Source organism: Ornithodoros turicata, chromosome 8 (assembly GCF_037126465.1).
Source record: "Ornithodoros turicata isolate Travis chromosome 8, ASM3712646v1, whole genome shotgun sequence".
In the NCBI taxonomy this organism is placed as follows: domain Eukaryota; kingdom Metazoa; phylum Arthropoda; class Arachnida; order Ixodida; family Argasidae; genus Ornithodoros; species Ornithodoros turicata.
In genome coordinates, this window is record NC_088208.1 from 33,548,319 (window position 1) to 33,571,586 (window position 23,268).

Consider the following 23,268-nt stretch of genomic DNA (forward strand, 5'->3'; position numbering starts at 1 on the left):
ACCTCCCCCATCTGTTCCACGAAGTCATCTATATTCACGTGCGAGAACGCGCGTGGCAGAAAATAAGCTTTTGAAGAGAAGTCGTGCGCCTTGCAAGAAAAAAATAATAATAATAAGAAAGACGAACGCAGAATAAAAAGCAACGAAATCATGTTTGATGCAGCTGTGAATCTTTCCCGTCTACTGGTGTACTTTCGTATTCAATTCGAAACTTCACTATTGATTTGTTACCAAGATTGTTAGCCGGAAAAGGCCATTAGTTGAAAACCATTGCTATCGGCACGGCAAATGGAATACGCGGAGAAATCTGCACGCAGCTCTTAAAAGGTAGCAAGACTACTCCTACTATGCATCCGATTTCCATTTATCGTGCTTCTTTCGAGTGAGTTCGTTTCAAGTGAGTTCGTTTTCTTTTCTTCTTCTTTGCAAGCGACAGCTAGTGCCAAACGTACCAAGGGCTTACCTCGAACTTCCGTTCATGAAGTCTCGCCATGTAGAGAAAAGCATTTTATGTTTTCGAAAGAAGGTGCGGTAGATATCTCTGAGTGAGAGTGCAACAATAAGGGTCACTTGGGGGAAATCGATCGTGTCTCGAAGCTGACACATTTACAGCACATTACAATGCTGCCTGACCCGCGATAAGCGTCATTGAATACTTACGCAAAGGAAAACCGCCATAATTAATTTATTGTCGTACTTAAAGGGGCACTGAAGTGCAAGAATTTCTGCTCGTGCAATGAAAGGAGCTGTCACCTTGACACAAACGCTAAAAGGAGCGCTTTCATTCAGCTGCTTCGTTCGTCGTCGTCGTCGTCGTCGTCGTTGTTGTTGTTCTCTTCCTCTTTCATTCTAAAGAAGGGCGACCATGCAAAGCGCTCTCATTGGTCTCCGCAAACAATTTTTGTCCAATCACCGCGGGAGATCGTTTGAGGAGACCAATCTGGGTCCAATCCGCATTGTCGGACTTCTTGAGAAGGAGGGGAAGGAGGAAAGCGCACATTGTTTTTTTTTTCCCTCACAAATGACGAACGACGCAACCGATGACACCCATTCTTTCTTGTGTTGGGGTCAAGGTAGCAGCATTTTTATTCCGCAAGGAGAAATTTTTTCACTTTATAGTGCCCCTTTAATTAACAAAAGCGAGACATCAGTATCGCCGCGCTACGTTACGGGGCTACCAAATATCTTGCACCTGTAATTTTTTTTATTGGCCTTATCGTTAGTTTCATCATACTTTCAGCGAAAACAAACAACAACAACATAGATGAGTAGGAAATGAACGAGGAGACAGGTGGACGAGTCCCGGAGTTTGCACCAGTCGTAATTGCACCAGTCTATAGCTTGGGCGCTGTTACGATGTTCTACGATAAAGTTGATGTTGCGTCTCCTTTCACGACAGCGCGTCTGTACAAGACACTAACAATAAACTTGAGCAATTGTTGAGGACAGAGTCCTTTGGACTCATGTGTTGAACTGACAATTTTTTTCATTATAGCCTCAGAATTCGCCGCGCCAACACCAGCAATAAATACGGGCGCAGCACTTCCCGTGCACGCAGGGTTGTTTGGATTTAATCAACATGAATTTTATCCGGTGGATTTTTAAAAATTTTATCCTCACAATTTAATTCGTATTTTTTTAATTTTTTGTCGAGATGCGATGTGAAAGACGATCTTAATTCAACGTCACACGGAAAATTCCCACTTTATTTTACTGTAGAGTTGGCTGTTTACAAAAGCCCAGGTACGCGCAGCATTAACTTTTTAACTTGACTTTTTGAACTTTTCAGATTTAACTTTTTTCCGCGTTTTCTTCTACTTCTGCCCACTCAGGGAGAGTCTTTCTTCTGCTTCCTCGAGGCATTGTAACTGAAGTGCGATAGCAGGCGTGCAGCGTCTACACCATTCACCCACGCGTGCATGGAACTCTCCCTTTCGAAAAACAATGGAAACTCATTCAGTGTTACTGGAACAGGCAGTTCCATAAACCGAAACTATGAGAGGTCACCCGAAATCAAGAAGAACAGCAAAACACAATTGTTTTTACTCTGTGTCACATTTCTGGGATTTTTTAAAAAATATCCGGATTTTTTTTTTAAACCTGCGTGCACGGCACCACAGCAGACCGGCGTCGCATTAACTCCGGAAACGTGGAAACTTTAAATTCAACCGTGTCAAAATATTCGTGTCGCACCTTAAATGTCCGGCCACTCGGTAGGAAAGCTTTGTTTAGGAAACGGCACGGGCGGAAAGTACGTCACATTAATTTACCATCGCAGTGCGGCGCGCAATTAGTTGGCCGAATCGTGAGGATAAAAGCTGATGAGAGGCAATTAAGCTAATGGAACTATATAATGCTGCCAAAATACGCATGGGCGTGTCCGGAATGCGGCGATACCGCAAATATTCCGTTCTGTGGTCAGTTCTCGTTAAGCTTCTTGTTGAGCGAGGCTGCGCGTTGCATAACAATATATGCGGAATGTGATTTAATTAAAGGAAAAAAAAGATTGCCAGTTGGCGATGGATGGTGTGTGCTCAAAGGATTGATGGAGACGTTGTACGCTTTGCGTGAGACTGAACGATATGATCAGATTTGGGGAGAGAGTGCGCTTCGGTAACGACAGCGTGGCAACTTTAAAGAAGCAGTAAAAGTTTCCTCCATATATTTTTCTTTTCTATTTTTGACTGTGGCGCGTTTTGCATTAAGTAAACAACGCGTTCATGTGCAAGAACGATGATCTGTCGTGGCGCGAGACGGGTACTGGTTAGGACAAAAGTTTACGGAACACGCGAGCGGCGTACTTTTTCTTCGGTGCGACACCCTAGCGGCTGGCGGAAGCGGGTGAGTTCACCGTTTCGGAGGGGTGGAAGGGTGCGTTGTTAGCGACACACAGCACGCAACCTTCCACCCCTCCGAAACAGTGAACTGACCCTTTTTCTTCGGTGCAACACCCTAGCGGCTTGCGGAAGCGGGTGAGTTCACTGTTTCGGAGGGGTGGAAGGTTGCGCTGTTGACACACAAGTGGCGGTTCCGGTGTCTCTTGGGTGTGTCTGGAAGTGGAAGCTACCGCTGTGCGTCCCTAACAGCGCACCCTTCCACCCCTCCTAAACAGTGAACTCACCCGCTTCCGCAGGCCGCTAGGGTGTCGCACCGAAGAAAAAGTACGCCGCTCGCGTGTTCCTTAACTTTTGTCCCAACCTGTACTTGATCTGCACACCCTCAGAAACCCTTCAACTCATTCAGAGATCCCGAAAGTGAATCGGTGATGTTGACGTCATCCGATGCGACCTATTGGAGAGCTTTAGTACATCGTACGCTATATCCTTTGCGTACGTAAGAGATAGCGTTGGTGGTTCTGCGCACTGCGCGAGGCTCTCCTTCTGTTATGGGCTTGCGCAGAACCATCAACGCTATTCCATGCGTACGCAAAAGCGATAGCGTACGATGCACTAAAACACACTATTGAGTACGTTGCAAGTAGAGCTGCGCCGTGAATAAAGACAGCAGTCGTGCTGTGCAGTGCGGAGCTGACGAAGCGCTCCAGAGTAAGCTGTTCAAACCCGCCGCGAGACGACCGCGATTGGTCGCTACAATCAAAGAAATAAGCGCCATATTCATCGAGTCTGGCTTTAAGGATTAAGGCTTTAAGAATCGACGGATGAAGGAAGAACGACAGGGCGAAACAGCGAAGGACGAAAGAAAGCTCGCGGTCTAAATAATGAAATGATCTTCATTCAAGTTGACGTTTTTACAGCATACCATCGTGAAACAAAATTTATAGCCGAAGAAACGGATTCCCTTCTTTTCTGAAGGTTCTGAGAGCGGTGACGTTGGTAGCGTGTGTATTGTTCTGGGATATGTTGTTGATGGATGATACGGATGCTCTTGCGTGTACATGGCTGACTTAGGACATGCATGGATAAGATAAATATAAATGCGAACAAAAAATAGTGTGTAGCATTTACTCCGTAAGAGGTGTACCGTGATAACGTTGCTCGGTTCCACATATAGTCTACATACATTGCTGTATATACAATGCATTGCATCTCTTTAAAAAAATGTTAAAAAGAGAGAGGTTACTGGAAACTGTGTTGTAGAGATGCAATGTCACATTGTGACATAGCGTAATTTTTGCTTCGGCTTAAAAGTAGTTGCTATTCTTTGACAGTCGGTCACTCATGGAGGCAGTCTTTTTTATGAAAAAAAAATATAAAGGACAGTCGGAACCTTTGGGGTGTTGCTTTCATCCCCAACATGATGGTTGTTACAGAGAACGGGTCATACTGTCTGCGCACGTGGGACGGGTGGAGTTGCTGGGGGGACACTCCTGCTGGAACCACCCAGATTGCTCCGTGCCCACGCTTCGTCACCGGATTCGCATCGCACAGTAAGTTCCCAATAATAATATGATTATGATGATGTTTATTCAAAAAGTTGCTTACCAAACTCGAAAAGGGCCTGCCTACGACCCGGCAAGGTAGGCTCTGCAGCTTTTTTACTCGAGTAGAACTCCAAGATAGTATCAGTTGTAGTCACTTTCTTGATGGCAAATGTTGACCAATACGCGAAAAGGAAGGCATGAGTACTTAGGATGTTTGTAACCGTACTTTGTGGCGCGAACTGCCGCATGCAAGGAGGTCATGACTCATGATTATGTGTGCGCGGGGGCGGGTCCACATATCCGCGCGGATATCGGCGCGACGTGCTGCTATACGGATAGAAATGTAACGTTTTCTAATCCGCAAATAAGCGCTTGTCCCTCTGCGGACGTCTCCTAGGTGGGGTCATATTTGCGAGCACCCAGCGAAACACAGATCAGCGCTCACTCAATATCAGCATACACATTTTCAACTAGCGCGGATGCAGTCACGAATCTTAAATGCGCCGGTATTGCATAGATAAGGATGTCAATGTTATCCGCGCTCACCTCTAGTCATGATATTGATCCTCGACGCAGTACTGGAAAAGAAATGAATCGTGCTGCATAGCGTTGCATACGGTCGCTTCAAATTATGGAAAATCGCTCTCGAAGGGTGAATGAACGGTTGTGCAACAACCTATTTCACTAGGAGCAGTTTGCTTCGAAAGCTTTCGATTTGCCCACGTCATCACTGAGTATTTTAGATCCCAACGTGTTGAACTACGCGGCAGTTCGCATTGCTTGCTCTCGACTTCCAAGCTCGCATCTCGTTGCAATTCTCACTAAGAGAAGCAGTCACGATCGATTCTAATATTTCGAAGACGCCCACGTGGATGTGCCGCGTGAGAAATAGGTGCCTCATTCTATTTTGACTGATTAGGCACTTCAAAGGAGGCGTTCCATGCATTCGACGGGCTTTGTCGTTCTGCCACCCCTGTTCTCTTGGAATGTGCTAAAATCATTTTTCGCATTTACCTACACGGCCATCACTACAGATTTCTCTTCTGGAATGTTGCGGGAAAGAAAATGGCGTTGATGTGGTTACCGAAATGTTGAAGTCAATTTATTCAAATCACAAACGTGTGATGATGTATCTATTCTGTTTTCACATTAGACAAGATGTAAAGCTCACTACTTTACTTTACTACTTTGTTTCTACTACTTAGTATTTTAAAGCGACAGCTCTATGGGCCAACCGGTGTGTAGGTCCGTCCGTCGCTTTATAGGGACACGTGACCTGTCACGTGGCATTGTCACGTGATCGCTGGACTATGCTTGCGGAGCACCAAAACTGCATAATTACCGCAGCAACAATGCAAAAAAGAAACCGATTTCACAAAACATTAAAAAGCTTCAAACGAAAATTTAATAGCAGTGAAAAGAGAGTTTTACAAAAAATTCAATTCAATATTTGAATTTTCCACTGAATTTTTGAATATTTCAATTGAAGTTTTAGTTCATTTCAATGCGTTTTGCACAATACTCAACATGCAGCCTTTTTGCTGTTGTTGCTAAGTTGTCATTTACTACTTTTTGAACAACCTAATTCTACAACGTGTGGTATCCTGTGGCATCCTGTGGGATTGCGTGGGGCTTCGTACCCCTTTGTCAGACCTCGACCTTTTTTAAGGATCGGAGGCCAATCCTGTCCCATTGTTGCTTGTGCAGAATTGAGAGTACCATGACACCTATACTTTTTGACTTATATCTCTCTGCAGGGCAGGCTCATAAGGTCTGCAACCCGGATGGCACCTGGTTCCGACACCCGGAGACCAAACACGTCTGGTCCAACTACACGGCATGCGTTGATACGCATGATCTAGACGTAAGATCCCCTTTGTTACTGCAAAAGAGAGCTCAAAAGACATACGATTCAAGAAAGATATTGAAATGTTAAAGCGAGATTACCTTCTGCTGGTTGGTCAGTGTGCGGAGTGCGACAGACCTGTACGTGATGTATGAGATGTAGTAAATATATGAGATGATGTAGAGATGTATGATACCTGAACATGATATACGTCATGTACATGAGATGGAACCAGGTTTTGCTGCACTAAACGTGGTGAGGTCGTATTGAAGTGAGGAGAGAGGAGATTGAATTCACGGAGAACGTAGGGCTAAAATGAACGTGTATGACACGAAATTATCTTCAGCAGTCGACTTCAGAAAATCCCAGCGTGCTTAGCGCCGCTTTGAACTGTGGGAACTCGTGTTATCGGAAGGAAGGAGAAGGTCTCCAAAGTATTTCGATTTCTCTCCTCTCGGAGTGTAAATGACAGTAAATGACTCTCATGACAGTAAAAGCCCAGGATGCAACGCGTACGCAAGGAACACTGGGATTTCCTGAAAACGTCTGTATATGAACCGTGGAAGCGGCTCGAAGTTCTAGGCATCAAAACACAATTTCTGAGCCAGGCGCCTAAGCGCGGCCTCCTCCTCCTCCTCCTTCTCCTCCTCCTTCTTTCTGTGTCAGGACGGTCAGGACATAGATGACAGGGGTACATGAGGCTATTCCTCGTAGATATGTCGTAGATCTTATCGTGTCGACTTACCTTCCTTATGTTTTTATTATGTTGCTTGTGCAGTTTCGAAACGTGGTCAACTCCCTGTACGTCGGAGGTTACTTCATCTCTTTGGTGGCGCTGCTCATATCACTCTTCATCTTCTTCTACTTCAGGTACGAGCAGTACTTTTTAGTACCTTTTCTTTTTAACAGCGGGAGCTGCTCAGGTACGAAACTGCACCCAACAATAGACAAGCTGTGGTAAAAATGAGAATTACGGCGTATCTCTAAATCGTCGTTTATGTAATCGGAAATATGTTTTGAAGGCCCTGTGTTTACTCCAGGTGAAGTTCTGATGGGACAACGCGTGCAGCAGTGTGCTACATAGACGAGAATGATCTATGCCTGCAGGAGGGGACCGTGTATCCTGGGCAAACTTCGTAGGAAAAACGTCAAAATCGGCAGCTCCCATCGTTCATCCAATGTGTCGTCTTTCTAGAATTCACAATAATCCTTGCGCAAATATGTAAATCTCAAATGCGCTGCCGCCTCATGAGCTTGTTGAGACTTACATTAGGAACCACGGAACACTCGCCGTCGCCATGATCCGCCATGATAGATCACGCCCGTGAACGTGCCGGACATCCACGTGCGCAGCGAGACCATTTACGTCTTTATGCACACGCCTCGTTATATTGAGTATTGCAGGAAAGCGGAATATCAAACCCCCACCAGACGTGAGCGTTTTTATGCCTCACTTTTGGCATGCCCGCATGTCACGTTCTTCGCGAGGGGAAACTATTTCAACGTTTCTCGCGAAGGGGTGAGAACCCGATGCACGATCTTTCGAGGAATTTCGGTCTGCTTGCAACATTATCAGTCTGAAGACCTTGGCCGATGCTACTTGCCTTTCTGTGTTTGTTGATTTCAGCGTAAGAAAAAAAAAAAAAACAGAAGCAAAATTGAATTCCTCAATCGACGAGTTCTGCTAATGAGCCCCCTCCCATCACATAAAAAAAAAGTAAAAGACCAGGAGAAGAAGAGGAATAGAAATAAAACGACTACGACGCTACCCCACGAATGCAAAACAAGGCATGAGCAACTCGACAAGACACCCCAAGTATGCGCACCTAAAGACTGGCTCCATAACACAACTCACTATAAAATTTACAAGTACCGAGAACGCAGCGTCGCTCTTCTCCGGTTCCCAGACACGCGAATTTACGGTGGAAATAAAAGATCCAAGGTAGCAGAGGCTGAAGGCAACAAAATCTCTGGAAGAAAATTATGAGGCAAGCGAGGTAGGGGCTGCTGGAATGGAATCTTAGGTAACATTCTCCTTGAGTTTCAGGGAAAACGACGAAACAAAGCACAAAAGGACGAGACACATGAACTCCGACTAGTGCTGTGTCGTCTTTCCACATACTCAACACTTAAAAAAAAATATATATAAAGACATAAAACTCGAAGCGCATATTCGCTTCAAAGAGAAGAGCGAATAAATTTTTCTGTTTATGGGCGTCGCCTGCCATCATAGAGAAAGGACGGCGCTGGAATACGAACTGCGTTGCTGTCATCCCTCAGTATGAAGCTCTGACGACGTTCACATCAACAAACGTCTCGGTCTGGGTATATGATGTGACTTACACGCCAAATATAGGCAAACTCAGCAGACATTCTTGTTTATTACCCTCAACGTAAACCAGCATCACTGCGAGAGGTTGACGTTGCTTTTTTGGGTATACGCCCGGTGACATACATATAGCTCGAATGTCTAACTCATTAAATCAAGTTCTGCTGAGCTGGCTTTTGCGCGCCAACAAATCACTCGCTCTTCGAAACAAGTATGAGTTTGACCGTACTAGTTGTTTTGTACGTTCAGATACCAGACGATAGAGGGCGCACATACTCACGTCTTGCGAACAAATTAACGTCAGTTATTTCTGTGGCCCCTGTGTGGTATAGTGTAAGCGATGGTGAATTTTGATTGAGTTGATAATTGGAAAGAAAGAAGAAAAGAATCGAAAGTTGAACACACGAAGAATCTTCTCTTCCATACATCACTTCTCGCAACTATTACGGAGCGAAAGACACCATGTCTCGTGAAACAGGACTACTGCCCTACTCCTCGAAGAGCTACGAGTGCTACAACAAAACGTGCTATTTTTTGTCGTCGTGTATCAAATCACTCCATTTTATGACCACTCACGTAAAGGTGGCTGTAATCGAAATTAGTGGCTAAAGCGTTCGAAGCTGTACGTTTGAAACTGCCCTGAAACGTGCGAATGATGTCCTTCGCAATGGCACTCTGCCCCCCCCCCACCCCCCTCCGAGATGCACCAACCTATTATTGCTCTGTGGCAGATGTATGGCCTTGGCAGGCAGCCACGCGCCCGTCTGGAATGTAATCACTCAGACGGTATACTCGTGGCTAGAATTATATATATATGGAGAGCGTAGCATAACAAAGAGGGAAGAAGAAAAAGAGATCGAGATACTGCGAAGTTTATTGCGGATTAACTTTTCCACAGCTACGTCTCCACGGTGATGCGAAAGGCTCACGCATGTATGAAGCAAAAAAAAAAAAAAAAGAAAGGAAAAAAAAAAGTAGTGGGGTTCGCTTTGTTGGAGAGGTCCGGTTTCGTGGGAGCAGAAATTACTTTGGTGACTTTCATTTTGTTAATCTGTGTTGCTGACCTTTACCGGTAGGTTGCAGCACTAATTGGCAGTCCTGAAACAACCGAAGAACCTCTCGCAGGCGGCGTTGGCGGCCATTGCTTGGTGATCGAGTATTGAGAGGAGGCTAGTTTGAGAGTTGGGAACGAAAGTGGTGGAGGAGCCGTGGACGTGGGATGTTGCCCCGCAGATTTTCGGGCTCTATACTCTCGTATAGACGTATAGAGGTATTAAAGACAGCGGCCACCAGTATTCATCCAAATGGGAAGAGCGATTTTGGCAGTCCACCCTTGCTCTGTCGTCGCTGAGAACGAGGCTAAGGAGCGCACGGAGACTGGTGGTTTGAGAGCAACGCGTCAAGGTCTATAGAAAAGGAAAAGCATGGAGATGTTGGCTCCATCGACTCTACAATAGAAGGCTGCACTGCTGGCTCCATAGTGCTATATTTGATAGCGACTCTGGTCATCTCTGGTGTGATGGCACATGATTAGATGCATGATGGCATATGGCATACTGGTGCGCGGTTGTTTTTCTTGCACATGATTGGCTGTAAAAATGAGGACGTGAAGTTCTTGAACGATTTAGCTCTATAAAAGTATTGTTTCTGAGCAAACACATCACGTTCGTACGTTGGGATCTTTTGGTACAAGATCCTTTTTGAGTGCGTCTCTGTAAACATCCATGGCGTAGCTTTCAGTTTGAGCTATTCTGTCGTGACACCGATGCCCTATTAGACATCGCAAGGGCATCTTTAAAAAGGCCACTTCTTAAGCCATAACATTTCCGAGGTGCACGTCAGTAAAGCACAAGGATGTGCAGTCTTCGGCAGGACCAAAATGTCCGATCCAGTAAACGACTTATGTCGACTTTAAAGCATTCATGAACAAAATCTTTGTGCAGATCACTCCGCTGTCGGCGCATCACAATTCACAAGAATCTCTTCAGTTCATTTGTTATGAACATTATCTGCTGGATCCTGTGGTACATCTACGTTGTTGCTCCTCCTCACGTCATCGAGGAAAATCCAGTGAGTACATATCCTATTGCGCGCTTTCATATCGATCATGATGACATGCAGCAGAAAGTGGAAAACACAGCATTGTATGAAAATGAAATTTTCTCTCTCTCTCTCTCTCTATTGTTTCCAAGAGGGCAGGACGACATTGCTGTAAGCAACACAAATTCAGAGTTAATAAACAACAAAGATATGAAACAAAAAAATAAAAATAAAAAAGAAAAGACGACGGTAGGAGCAACTTATTTATTTACACTAGGTAAACGAGGCTTTCGTGCACGAGACTGCACTTCTTTAGGTTACAAAAATATGAACATGGTACAGGCACATATATACAGTTGACGGGGGGAGTTTTGGCTCGAGAGGTGTAACAGGGTGATGGAATGGATGCAAACACAAATTAAAATCAAAGAAATATCAAAGATAAATACAAAAGCAGGGGATCAGAAGCGTAGCATAACGCGAGCCCAAGGGATTACACAGGAAGCGATTACACAGGAGGTCCCTGTGTAATCCCTTGGGCTCGCGTTATGTTGCGCTTCTGATAAACCTGCTTTTGTATTTATGTTCTTTTGATTTTTACCGGTGTTTGCATCCTTTCCATCACCCTGTTACCCTTTCATGCCCAAAATCCCCCGTCATCTGTAGAAGTGCAGTCTCGTTTGCCATGTGTAAAATAAATGAGCTGCTCTTGCCGTTTAATATCACTCTTTTATAAACAAAGACAGGCATGCCACTTCTGTCAGTTCCAAACTTGTTGCGAGTTGAGTATCCAAGTATTGCGAAGGACCGAGGAGGGTGCTCACTGCGTGAACAGCAGTTCATGGGCATGTTTCTGTGAGGCGTTTCTTAACAGAGCTATCTTCTCGACGCATCTGCTAGAAGCTTACTAAATGTTTCAGGGACACACTTACAGTGTCTTTAAATCAGCTAGACTCTCACCTTCCCACTATAACAAGATCACTTCGTACCGTGGTCCAACCCGTTCCTACCAACGCTCAGCCCTAAGAACACTATACGAACCGTTCAGTGCAATGTGACACTTTGATCCTCACTGTGAAATTAACGCGAGCGATGGACAGCATAATCAAACTGCAGTTATTGGGTTTGGACGGCGTAATTAGCACTACGAAGAGTTCGCTTCTCCAGCATAGTCTTTTATGCTTGCCTGATGCGTGTTCGTCCCGCGCTGCGCGTTACATTTATTTTCTTCTTCTCAGTATTTTTGGGAGGTACCCGGGTTCGAAGTCCCGTGCCGGCTGTGCTGTCTGGGGTTTTTCCTGGGTTTTCCTTAGTTTTCCTCAGATGCTATCAGACATATGTCGGCACAGATCCCTTAGAAGTCGGCCCAGGAACGCAAACTCCCCTGGGCGTTAGTCGTGACGTTGCCCACCTCTGTGAGGCCGAGAACGGCGAGCTCTTTCGTTAGCATCGTCTTCGTCTTCTTCTCTTTCTCGTTCTTCTCTTTTTTGGCGGAAGTCGAGTAAACGAACAATGGTCCTGAATCTATCAAAGCGAGACTCTAAAACCATAAATAAATACGTACTTTTCTCTGAAGCCGTAAAAACCATTCATGGTGTCAACTTTAACGTGTGGTTAACGGCTGAGTGAACGCCCTGGTTTTTCGCTCCTGATATCCGATAAAAAGCTGAAAACACGCAAGAAGGCGATCCTGTGGGAATGTGTGGGAATTCATTGGAGGCACATACACGTGATCACGTTAGCGAGCAGAGACACCGGAACGAAATCATTGGCTTTGCGTAACGCGTCCCAGTGGATTGGCGCCTCCGCCACATGCGGTTCTTTCCTAAAGCCGTACATTATTACCACACAAGCATGGAAACAGCTCGTGATTAGCCTGCGTATAGGATCACCGTTTTTGCTCGTTTTGCCTATTCCGCCGCGCGTCCAGTCACGTAGAAGACGCCGGGAGAATACACAGTGAACTGTGTTTGTTTCATATGCGTATCAGGATATTTGTAACTGATGCTGAAGACTTTGCTCGGTAGTATCGACTATTGACCGTCGACTTTCTTTCTCTATTTTTTTTTTTTTTTGAACGACGTGGAAGCTAAGCGATAGTCAGCAGTGATATATTCAGCACAGACGGACTTGACAGAGGGTGCACGTATGGAAGTAATACGCCAATGTTACAACTCCTTTCTCCGGAGTTCGTAATAGCTGTTTTAGAAGTGCTGATTAATTGATTGATTATAAGAAAAACTAAATGGAGGAGGAGAAGAAGATGTGCTGTTGAAAGTGGTAGCGCAAACCAGAGTTATACTGGACATCAGCGTGAAATTAATGAGGTTTCATAACTCACAGCTGACCTTCACACTCACCAAAAATATGTATGGCAATTCATTGTAGCTAGGAGGTTTGAGTTGCATTACACTCCAGAAATAACGCTCTTAGACACAGAAATTCAGGACTACCTTGCAGCTGGGTATCGTCTCTTACCCTTACATGAGTGCGTGCTCAGGTTTCAAATATGATGTTGTAGAATAGGATAAAACGCGGCCTTACACGTGAATGCACCCCCTAAGTTGTGTGGGCGGACAGGAAAGGAAATAATATTGTGGACTGTTTTCCGCTTTCTCTCGGTAACCTACCCACGTAGCCGGAATAAAACCTTGCAAAGGGTACTGTAACTCATAGAAAGCACGTTAACAGAGAAGTCAACGTCCTGATTCTATTGAACGCCGGGACACTATTGAAAGCCATCCCACGACGGTGTACGGTTCTCTAATGGCTCCACGGGCGCACACCTAGAGCATAAAACACGCCTTAACGTGCAAGCTCGGTTGCAAAGGCCGCATAATGTGATATGTTTAAGAGCAAAGCAGTGGGGGAAGGGAAAATAGCGGCTCGCCGTGTATGTGTTGACACGCGTAATCTTCTGATTGATTTTATCTTGATTTTAAGAGAAAAAAAAATGGAGATGTTAGTAATCTTCTAATAGTAATGGAAAGGCTCCTTTCTACAGCGTGGCATGTGGAATATTTAATACTTGTGATAAAGCGGACGATTAATTGGGCTTTGTGTTTGAGGATAAAACCCGATAAACCCCGAAAAACCCCGAATACGCGAACTTGCCAGAGCGCAAATTGAGCCACAAATACGAGCACCGGAGGAGGCTAAGCGCTGCGAATTCAGCCCAATTGCTCATGTTCATCTTCAATGCGAGAAGCGCTTTCAACCGAAAATCTGATTTACCATCCGATATCTCTCGATTGTCTCGTGTTTTGCAACTCTCTAAATAGAATACAATTTTTGCCCCTCCCCTGCGATTTCCACAAAGCATAAAGTCCGAAAACACAAGCGCCTAGTTATTAACAACAACAATAATACATATTTCTAAATACGTCAACGCCATAACTTCCGAGCCTTAGGCCACGTCTCCGCCTAAAGTCTGTGCTGAATGTCACACTAGTAATTGATTATCAATTTCCTTCCAAGTTGTTAAAAAAAAGAAAGGCGACCAAAGTCTTCAGCATCAGTTACAACTCGGCTCGCCGTTGTTGGCGACACAGAAGTGGGCGTGGCTAGTTACAGCTTGCTGAATGTGATCTGACAGTGATCATCCAAACAGCGTCGCTTGCTGCTCTTTGTCACGTTGACCACTCAAGTCATGTAGTATACTCGCGGGATGCCAGGGTGGTGTGAATTTTGAACTCCCAATAATGCAAAAATATGTAGAGACAAGTCACATATTGAGCAAAGTTCTATAGCATATCTGTCTTGACAATGCAGGGGAGAACGCTCAGTAACTAGCAACTTATGATCCTTATGTCTCTACTGCGTGCACAACGTACTACCAAACCGAAATAACGCTTGTTGTTGTTGAGAAGCCTGTTCAAAACACGTTTTTGCTTGAAGCATGTGAACAGAGCTGCTGAATTGTGATTTGGGCACGTGACTTTTCACGAAAGATTTTGGAAGATTGGTAATTGACCAACATCAACGGAAACAACGCAGGAGCACTAAAAAAGTATTCACGTCGTCAAAGAAACTTTGAGGGTGATCATGTTGGCAGCCTTTTAATTTACATAGACAAAGAGAAAGAGAGAGAGAGACAAGAAGTAAAGTGAATTTCCCCTAACGGCTCTCCCTTCGCACGATGCGAAGTCAGCTGGCGGGACGCTTCGAAAAATGGGGCTCGAAACGTGTGCATTTTGGTAGGGACAGCGTGAGACTTCGGATAAAGCGATAATACGGACAAAGGCGATTTCGTTGTAACAAAGGTAACATATTTGACGGACACAAGAAATGAGCTTTCACGTTCCGTACGAGATTGCGAGATATATATTACGGAATAGAACAGACGATAAATACGAATCAAAATATTCATCGTGCACGAAATAATCTTGCGCCATTAGTTTGTCACAAAATAAACTCAATTGTTCCTCTCTGTTTGCTTCTTTCAGGTGTGGTGCCAGGCCTTGCACGTGGTGACGCAATATTTTCTGCTCTGCAACTACCTGTGGATGTTCTGCGAGGGTCTCTACCTACACACATTGCTGGTTCTCGCTTTCATCGCCGAGGACCGCATCCTGAAGTGGTTCTTTCTCATCGGATGGGGTGAGCTCCTTAGCGCGTTTAATTAAACGGAAAGCGAAAACTCGTCCATCCTGTTAAAGACAATAGATGAGAAAGAACGTTCTTCAGTCCCAACAAATAAGTTCTTGAAGTGCACTTTTAGACTGCCTCTCTCTCTCTCTCCCTCTCTCGACATTGTTCACCTTCTTAATGAAGCGCAAAAGCGGCAAAGCAGTAAATCTGGGAGATCTCGAAGGGCGGTACAGCGAAAACGTCAAGTATACTGACAATAGCGGTGGGACTAGGCAGAAAAATATTGATGCTTTGCCACTTTCCTTTCGTGTATGCGCAGGTTCATCAGATGGGTCGCGATTGTTCGCCCCACTTTATTCCGAATAAGTCCCTTGGTATGAAACACCATTCCAAGTTCTACATCCGAATGGGGTAAGAGACCCGTAAAGAAATCGTCACCGCAAACACGGAAGCCCACCCGCCCTTAACATCACGACAGGCGTCTCCGCCATAAGTAACGCATCCGCGGTCATGGCCGAGACTTTGGCTCTTCTGACGTCATAGCTTGACGCCGCGGTCTGTTCGAGGTTTTGTACGTTTCCGGCTAACTACGACAGCTCGAAAGATAATTCTTTTTTCATCGGTACTCAAGCGTGCTTTACAACGCGTGTATGATGTTATAAAATAGCGTTTATCGAAGTGTCACAATCACTTTAAATTTCACTGGGAAGAAATCGAATATTGAAATACCCAAATAACGCCTGGGATCTCACCATGGATATGCGATGTCCTCATGGAACTCCGGCAAAGGTAACGTGGCTGAGCTGTAGCTACTTGCACTTTGCACGGAAACAACTTATGATAACTGAAACAAGGCAGTCGTCGAAAAAGCCAAAAACAGTGAGATTTTAACCACTTTCGTGTTCTAAGGCGCTGAGGCTTTTGTTGTGTTGTCTGTTTGTGTGTCCCAGCCTCAGAACAGATACTTTCCAGCGTGTCTTTATGAAAAGACAACTTTCTAGCAGAACACTATCAACTTCTTGCTATTTGTGAAACACCATTTTGACTTATCTGGGCAGTGATTCGGAAAATACTATAACACGTATTTTTCTTTGATTGATTGATTGATTTGTATTGTTTTGAAAATTTGTAAAAATTTTAAAAATTGAAAATTGCTTTTCTTTCACCTACAGGATTCCCATTGTTTCCCATAATCGGCTACGCCATTGCACGTGGCCTGGATGGTCAAGCTTCTAAGCTGTACGTAATTTCTGTATGTGCACCTCCCGCACTCCGCCGAATGCAGCGGATAACAAGCGCCCGATTGAAAATTTCGCAGGTGTTGGGTGGAGCACGAAGTTTGGTACACGTACATTTTGACAGTTCCTGTTATCCTCTCCATATTGGTAAGTGGCGGTGGTTCGTAATTGGTATGAGTTCTCACGAGAGTTTTTACGCAGCTGAGCTTCGCTTTCTTGGTGAATATCGTGCGAGTGCTGGTAACGAAGCTGCGGGCCGTTAATTCGCCCGACAACGAAAGCACAAGGTAAGCCTCTTATTATCCGTCGGCACTACACAGCAATCGATGCCAGCGACGCCACTTAGAGTACAAGGCCCGGTCTCTTAAACGACGCTGTGGAGATGAGCCACCATAAGCCGCATGGGCAGCCGATAGTAGCCAGGGAACGCCTGCGTTTCAAACCGCCTGCGGCGATTGACTGAAGCAGACGACATCGCCAATTAACTGCGTATGTCCACGTGAAGACTGAGTGAGAGCAGGCATCAAGCAGTGCTCTCTTTATGTAGGTGGCGCTGGTATAGCAGAAGCGCAGAGCTACAAGGAAAAATGCGGGTGAACCTTGAATACCCGCGCATATTCTTGTGTTGCTATGAGACCAGCGAATCCCAATGGGCATTGTGAAAACGTGAAAGAGGAGGGAAACCAAATGGGCGACGATGTACGAGACATAACCAATTATCTCTCCACGTAGAGCTTGCTCGGACAGAGAAGTACTCTCTACCATTCCTGCCAGGGCTTGAACCGGCGTCACATTGTCTGAACCGGCTAGACCACAAAGCAATCTACTTGTCGTTGATTGCACCGTGCCTCAACAAGACGATACAATCGTCCTTTCAGCATACTCATTTATGTGGATTATTTTCAATCTCACATATGCGCTCAACGAGGCAGGCGGAATGATGCGCCGAGCACAGAGAAGCCTATTGTTTCGTTTACAACATTTTACGTACCTCATTCTACTGTCTTGTACATAGACGCTGCCATAACTTTTGTGCTGTGCCTTGTCCGCGCCGGAAAATGAAACATGCACGACTTCTCATAACCAAGACGCATATTGCTCAGTGCCTTCCTTTTGTGACGCAGGAAAGCAGTTCGCGCCACGGTGATTCTGTTGCCATTGCTGGGTCTCCATTATGTCGTGACGCCGTTCCGTCCAGGGAAGGGTGTCATTCTCGTCGCCTACGAGATCTTCTCCGCGCTCGTCACATCTCTGCAGGTACAAGGAAGGATGAACTCCCACTAAAATATATAGATCCCGCTGCGTTTTTCGAAACGACTATGACAGCGAAATAATACGACACAACAAGCAGGGAAGAACGAAGATTGCACAGCTTGGAACGAAACTTTACGGAACACCGGGGTGTCGCGTTTCTCCATTGCGGCAAAGAGGGACGGACGCACATACTGTGAGATGGCTAGAATAGCCGGTAGCCCGTTTCTTATTCGATTTCTTCCTGACAGCTAGCAGGGGGCCGCTCCGATGAAGTAAACTTTTGTCCCAAGCTGTACACAATCGTAACGTAGCTTGAGGCAGCGATAGAGTACTAAGACATCTTCTCGTTTCTCGACTGCTAACTCTTTTGATGCTCGAGCTCGTTACTCAATTCCACGTCCCATATGTGGAATTGAATACTGAATCTGTGCTTCGTCTTATTCGCTTTGCAGTTCACTCAAGCGGTATGAAGGAATAATAATCCTATACTGTACTATTTAAATAGAAAGTACTAAGCTTAATTATAAGGAACGCAACGTAAAACACATTTCACCTACCTGTGGGCTCAACGGCGTCTCTTTGTCTAGACGGCCATTTGCAATGTGTTCGTGCACATGGACCCTAAATGTTTCAACGTTCTTCTCGTATATGGCTCAGCCCGTTGAAGCTAGAAGACCGATACGCCATTTTACCTAACTGTCCCATTTAGCCCCACCTTCCCCTAGAATTTCTCGCCGAAGAACGGGAAACAATATTATAGGTGGCAGACCTGTTACCGACGTCGTGTCCTGTAGAGGCTGTTCAATCCTCTGCCACTCCCTCCTTTTCACGGTGCAGCGAGACGACATCAAGTACCCAACCGAAGCCCTCTTCTACCGTTCTATCCAATAGACTTCCATTAGTCTTTCTTTTTTTCATCAACAATTTTTCTGTCGTCAGCTGCACCATTTTTAAACGTTAACTGATGAACAGAAGGCATATACACACCAGTTTCCATAGAGGCTGATTAACGCACCCTGAGAAAAGGAGTAAACTGTGGAGAAATCACTGCTTTCTGGTCCCTTAGATTGCAATTACTCCCCATTTTAATCTCCTCACCCCGAGTTTTACTTTCCTGCAATGCAAATAGTCCCCAAGATTTCGCTCAAAACCCTAACATTTAGTCCCTAAAGGGACTAATGGTTGTGGCAATGCATCTAGTCTTCAAAATGACTAAAATTACCTCTTTCTTCTCTTTTAATTTAATGCATTTAATTTAACGACATTTAATGCATCGATGCATTTTTACTCTCCAGCACTGCAAATGCTCCCTAAATTTCGCTTAGAAGCCCAACATATAGTCCCTAAAGGGACTAATGGTTGTGGCAACGCATGTAGTCATCAAAATGACTAAAGTGAACTCTTCCTTCTCTTTTAATTTAATGCTTTTAATTTAACGACATTTAATGCATCGACCAGCGTAAGGGCATCTAATACCACCTGCACGCTCAAGGCAGTCTTCCTCAACTTTCGCTTTACGCCAGTCAATATTTAACGATGTTACGCGTAATCCTAACAGAAAAAAAAAAAAAAACAACTTCGTATCTTCCTGTCGTAAATACTAATTACAAGTACACGCTCTTGAACGTGCTGCAGATTGTAGGCGGAAAGCAGGGATTTACCAATCAACGAAAGTAAAGGAGCAAGGCACTGAGAACCCCTTCAAGTTGTTAGACTTCGCCCGCCTTTAGACCCTCTGATGATCACAGGACCCCGAGGGTTTCATCATGCTCGTTAATGAAGCGAGTTCCCCAAAAAGAAGGAAGTTCCTTATTCGACACCAGAGCCGAGTAACTCGTCTACGAAAAAAAAAAAAAAAAGGTTCATCTGCGCTTTTAGAGAAAAGACCGTCGGCCAAAAGAAGAGGGATGCGAGACGACATTACAGCGGTCAACTGCAGTACCCCTGGTTGTGCATAAGAAAGGCCCCTTTCCGAGTTCATTGGAATAAACCGACAAAAGAAGAGGTGGAAAGTGATGGGTGGGACGAGAAGTATTATGCGAGACCATTAGTGGAATGGGATTCTAGGTAGCACTGCAAAAAAAGAGAGACGGAACTACGCGCATGCTGCGTTGAACGGGGCTTTACTGTGTCGCGTTAACAGTCAGAGAACCAAATGATCGTAATAGGAAACTATTATACCATGCAGTATAGCGAAGAGTTCGTTGGTTCGTTCGTTGGTTGAGAGTTGGTAGTACAGTCGAAACTGGTTAATATGTCCCCGGGCGCTCCAGCCGATTATGATCATAATGCGAATTGTCATATTGACGAACACCACATGTAACCAGTCGTACCATGCCCTTTACATAAGCTTGGGAAAGTAGAAAACCACTGACACCACCAAGGACACTGATCTTCTAGGCACGTCAGACAGGGATATCATGATTCACCTCGAAAGGGGGCCAGCGGTTTGGCCGTTATAGGTTAGGAGAACAGCCGGTTCAGTGACCAAAGGTCATAGTAAGGAAGGTAAAGTGCAAGTGTTCACCCCTACTTGTGCTGAAAATACCTGTCATAGTTATATAAACGAAATGTCATATTAACGAACATGAGTTACATGCGGAGGCCATTGGGAATGAACGGTTCCCGAGAATAAGGGTTCTAAAGCGGCGATGTCGTATTAACGAACATGAGTTACATGCGGAGGCCATTGGGAACGAACGATTCCTAAGAATAATGGTCATAAAGCGGGGATGACGCATTAACGAGCCTCATATTAACGAGGTTAGACTGTATATGGTTGTGGAGGGTTTTACAATTACCAAAATTACCGCCGTATTAACGACTCGCTTTTGCATCACAACTGTTCGGTGATTTAACGCGACCTTCTGTTTTCTACTTTCAGGGTCTCTGTGTTGCTCTGTTGTTCTGCTTCTTCAATGGAGAGGTTGGTTGTGTTTGGATTTGTCACACAAGACTAGAAATATTTTAAGATTGAAGTTTCGAACCGGCGGGTTGCACTTTGGCGGAACGCTGAATACCGTATTGACTCTTCACATGTGTGAGTCGTATAGTGGAAACGCGCACACGAACAAACAGCGTCTAGAAAAATATGTAAGTTGTAGGGTCAATATTTTGGTTCGTTCTCGTTGAAAGGGAGTAATATTCGTAATACGATGTGCTACGGAACGTTTCCACTCTTTGGTGCTTTGGTGTTTGGGCGGTGCTATAGTGTGCAGAGCTACGCGCGAAGAGGTCCGGTGTTGTCGAACGAAATAGCCTATTTCACTGCTAGAACCTAGTCTGGCGGTTTTAATGCAGAATGCATTCTACAAATGGGGAATAAAGTCGGACAAAGCATGCGCCCATCCGTGACTGTCTCCTGTAAAGCGTGCTTTCACTGCACCTGTTCGGCGTACAAAGGAGAAGCACCCAAGCGATTCCCACTCGCTTGGCGAGCAAACGTAGTATGGATGCGGTGTTGTAATAGAGGCCCGTATGTTTTTCACTCTGCTTACGTTCACGGGCTTCGTATACGGTATGGTAGAATGGGCACTGCGCGTTTGGTCGGAATGACCAAAATATATCTGTAAATTACCAAATTCCAGTACACCTGTATGCTCTTAACCTACAACCGTTCCTGCTTTGCAATGCTGAATGAATCGTATCATTTTTACTTTATTTCCTTTCAGGTTTTAGGTGTTCTGCGCAAATACCTCTCTCAGACGCCCTGCGTCCAGAGCGATGGCCGTCGCATGTCCTATGCGAACACTAGTATAAGCGTAAGTTTACTCAAGAAGGTACGGCAGTCGTTCCAACACCTTTTGGTTCGCCCGCTGCCGCCTGGGTTTGGACATCTGTCGCTTTTGGGTTTGCTTTTGGTTGCTGGACAACTCTTCGAGAATCTTGCAAAGAGTGAAGCATCACCCGGTTGAACATCGTTTTACAAAACTCCGGTGACATATGAACCACCAGGAAGTATGATTGAATGCAGGCAACACCTTTCTTTTTTCTCGATCTTTTCATTTGCCGGTTGAACTTGCTGTCTTAATGCAGAGATACGCAGCGTTTCATTTCGCTTTCGGCACTCAAGAAAAACTCGTTTTCTTGAGCGCGCATGCTTCACCATGAAGAAATATGTGTCCTATGTAACCGTAGCTTCTTGTGAAACGCTTTGTCTCTTCAAAACAACAAAGAAGAACATGCAGATAGAGTCGGGAACAGTATAAATCGAGCCTTGCTTTTTCCGCTCAACGAAAGATGAAACAGTACCACCGCCCCGTTGCGTCACGCTGTCTGACTGTGCGGGTCTCTCTGATTGTGCAGGTTTCTCTGAATGGCCTCAAGCGACGTGGCGACATCCCATGCAATTTGCAACGCCCGTCCAGCATAGTGTAATTGCTCTTCTTTCTCATATGTTGGTCAAGTGACGTATCTCTGTGTCGAAAAGTACTGTTACTGTGCACGATCAATCATTACATAACGTATCTCCGGAATTAAAAAAAAATAGTTGCGCACGGCGTTGTTCACATGACGTAAATTCCAGTCGCTATGTGTCTTACGACGTTACGTCACTATGTGTTTTACACGCTTTATTTATGAGACGGTGCATTTCAGAACGCTCATCGCCTTTCAGCCGGAGATCCAGCGGCATTTCCCCCGCGACATTTGTTCGTCGATTACTCCGGGTTTCAGTAATGCCAAAATTGCCGTGACACCTACAGTAGCTTAGACGTGGTGACATTAACGATGGTGATGAATGTACATGAAACGTCAAACGCACTGCACTTGTTAATCGTACTTCTGCTCCGGGCGACATGTCATTAGCCTACACACTGCACTTCTCAGTCATACTTCCGGTAGTGTTGGCAGCATGCCGTGTGAAACGTAAGAAACTGATGAGAAATCACGTGACTCCAATGTCCAATATCGTTTTGTCTTTCGTTGAACGGACTGTACGAACTAGCAACGCCACCTTTCGGTGTCATGTCTTTTCTCCGTTCCCTGTTATGTTGCACCCTGTTACTCCCAAAGCGCCACGTTGGGTTACGTCAACCATTCAAACCAATAACCGTGACCTCCGTCTCACTCCCGTCTTCGATTAGCATCTGATATGTCTGTCTGATGAACTGCTAGATTATACCGACCATGTCATATAAGGTGCAGCTCCTATTGAGGCTCACGTCCCCATTTCCGTAATCCATGTCCGCATAATCCGCAAGGGGCGCTGCACATCGTCCCGCGGGACCTCCATCGTGATTTGGTATAGTTAAATTTAAAATTTAAATTTAAAGTTTATAGTTAAAATTTGAGTAGAAGCGGAACATTGCCGTAGTGGACGACACCTACGGTACAACTCACATCAAACCTCGTAGAATGATTATGATAATCAATTTAGACCTTGTGCACAAAGACATATTCCGTAGGACGTGCACTGCTTGTACAAAAATAGTACCGTTAGCCCTTGTACGAAAAATGAAGTAGAACAAACTCCCAGCGATGGCCAGCGCCACTGCTATCACAAAACCTGCTCAAAATCGTGGCGCTGAAGAGGGGTGCAAATGACGTGGTCACTATAATCCAGTAGGCTGTGGTTTGGCTTCTCCTCTGC

General features: G+C 45.1%; 1 protein-coding gene across 5 annotated transcripts in view; it reads left to right on the forward strand.

Moving 5' to 3' along the window:
- The window catches only part of LOC135367054 (calcitonin gene-related peptide type 1 receptor-like), a 131,940-nt gene that overhangs the window by 106,632 nt on the left and 2,040 nt on the right, over positions 1–23,268 (forward strand). For 3 of the 5 annotated variants that reach the window (XM_064600140.1, XM_064600141.1, XM_064600142.1), the window contains 12 exons: positions 4,271–4,387; positions 6,139–6,245; positions 7,006–7,097; positions 10,500–10,626; positions 15,042–15,195; positions 16,359–16,425; positions 16,505–16,571; positions 16,626–16,711; positions 17,549–17,681; positions 20,563–20,604; positions 21,350–21,439; positions 21,984–22,051. In XM_064600140.1, the coding sequence (XP_064456210.1) occupies positions 4,271–4,387; positions 6,139–6,245; positions 7,006–7,097; positions 10,500–10,626; positions 15,042–15,195; positions 16,359–16,425; positions 16,505–16,571; positions 16,626–16,711; positions 17,549–17,681; positions 20,563–20,604; positions 21,350–21,439; positions 21,984–22,051 (1,150 nt within the window). Of the gene's footprint in view, positions 1–4,270; positions 4,388–6,138; positions 6,246–7,005; positions 7,098–10,499; positions 10,627–15,041; positions 15,196–16,358; positions 16,426–16,504; positions 16,572–16,625; positions 16,712–17,548; positions 17,682–20,562; positions 20,605–21,349; positions 21,458–21,983; positions 22,052–23,268 lie in introns of all 5 variants that reach the window. The other 2 variants (XM_064600143.1, XM_064600144.1) reach the window with 2 other exon arrangements.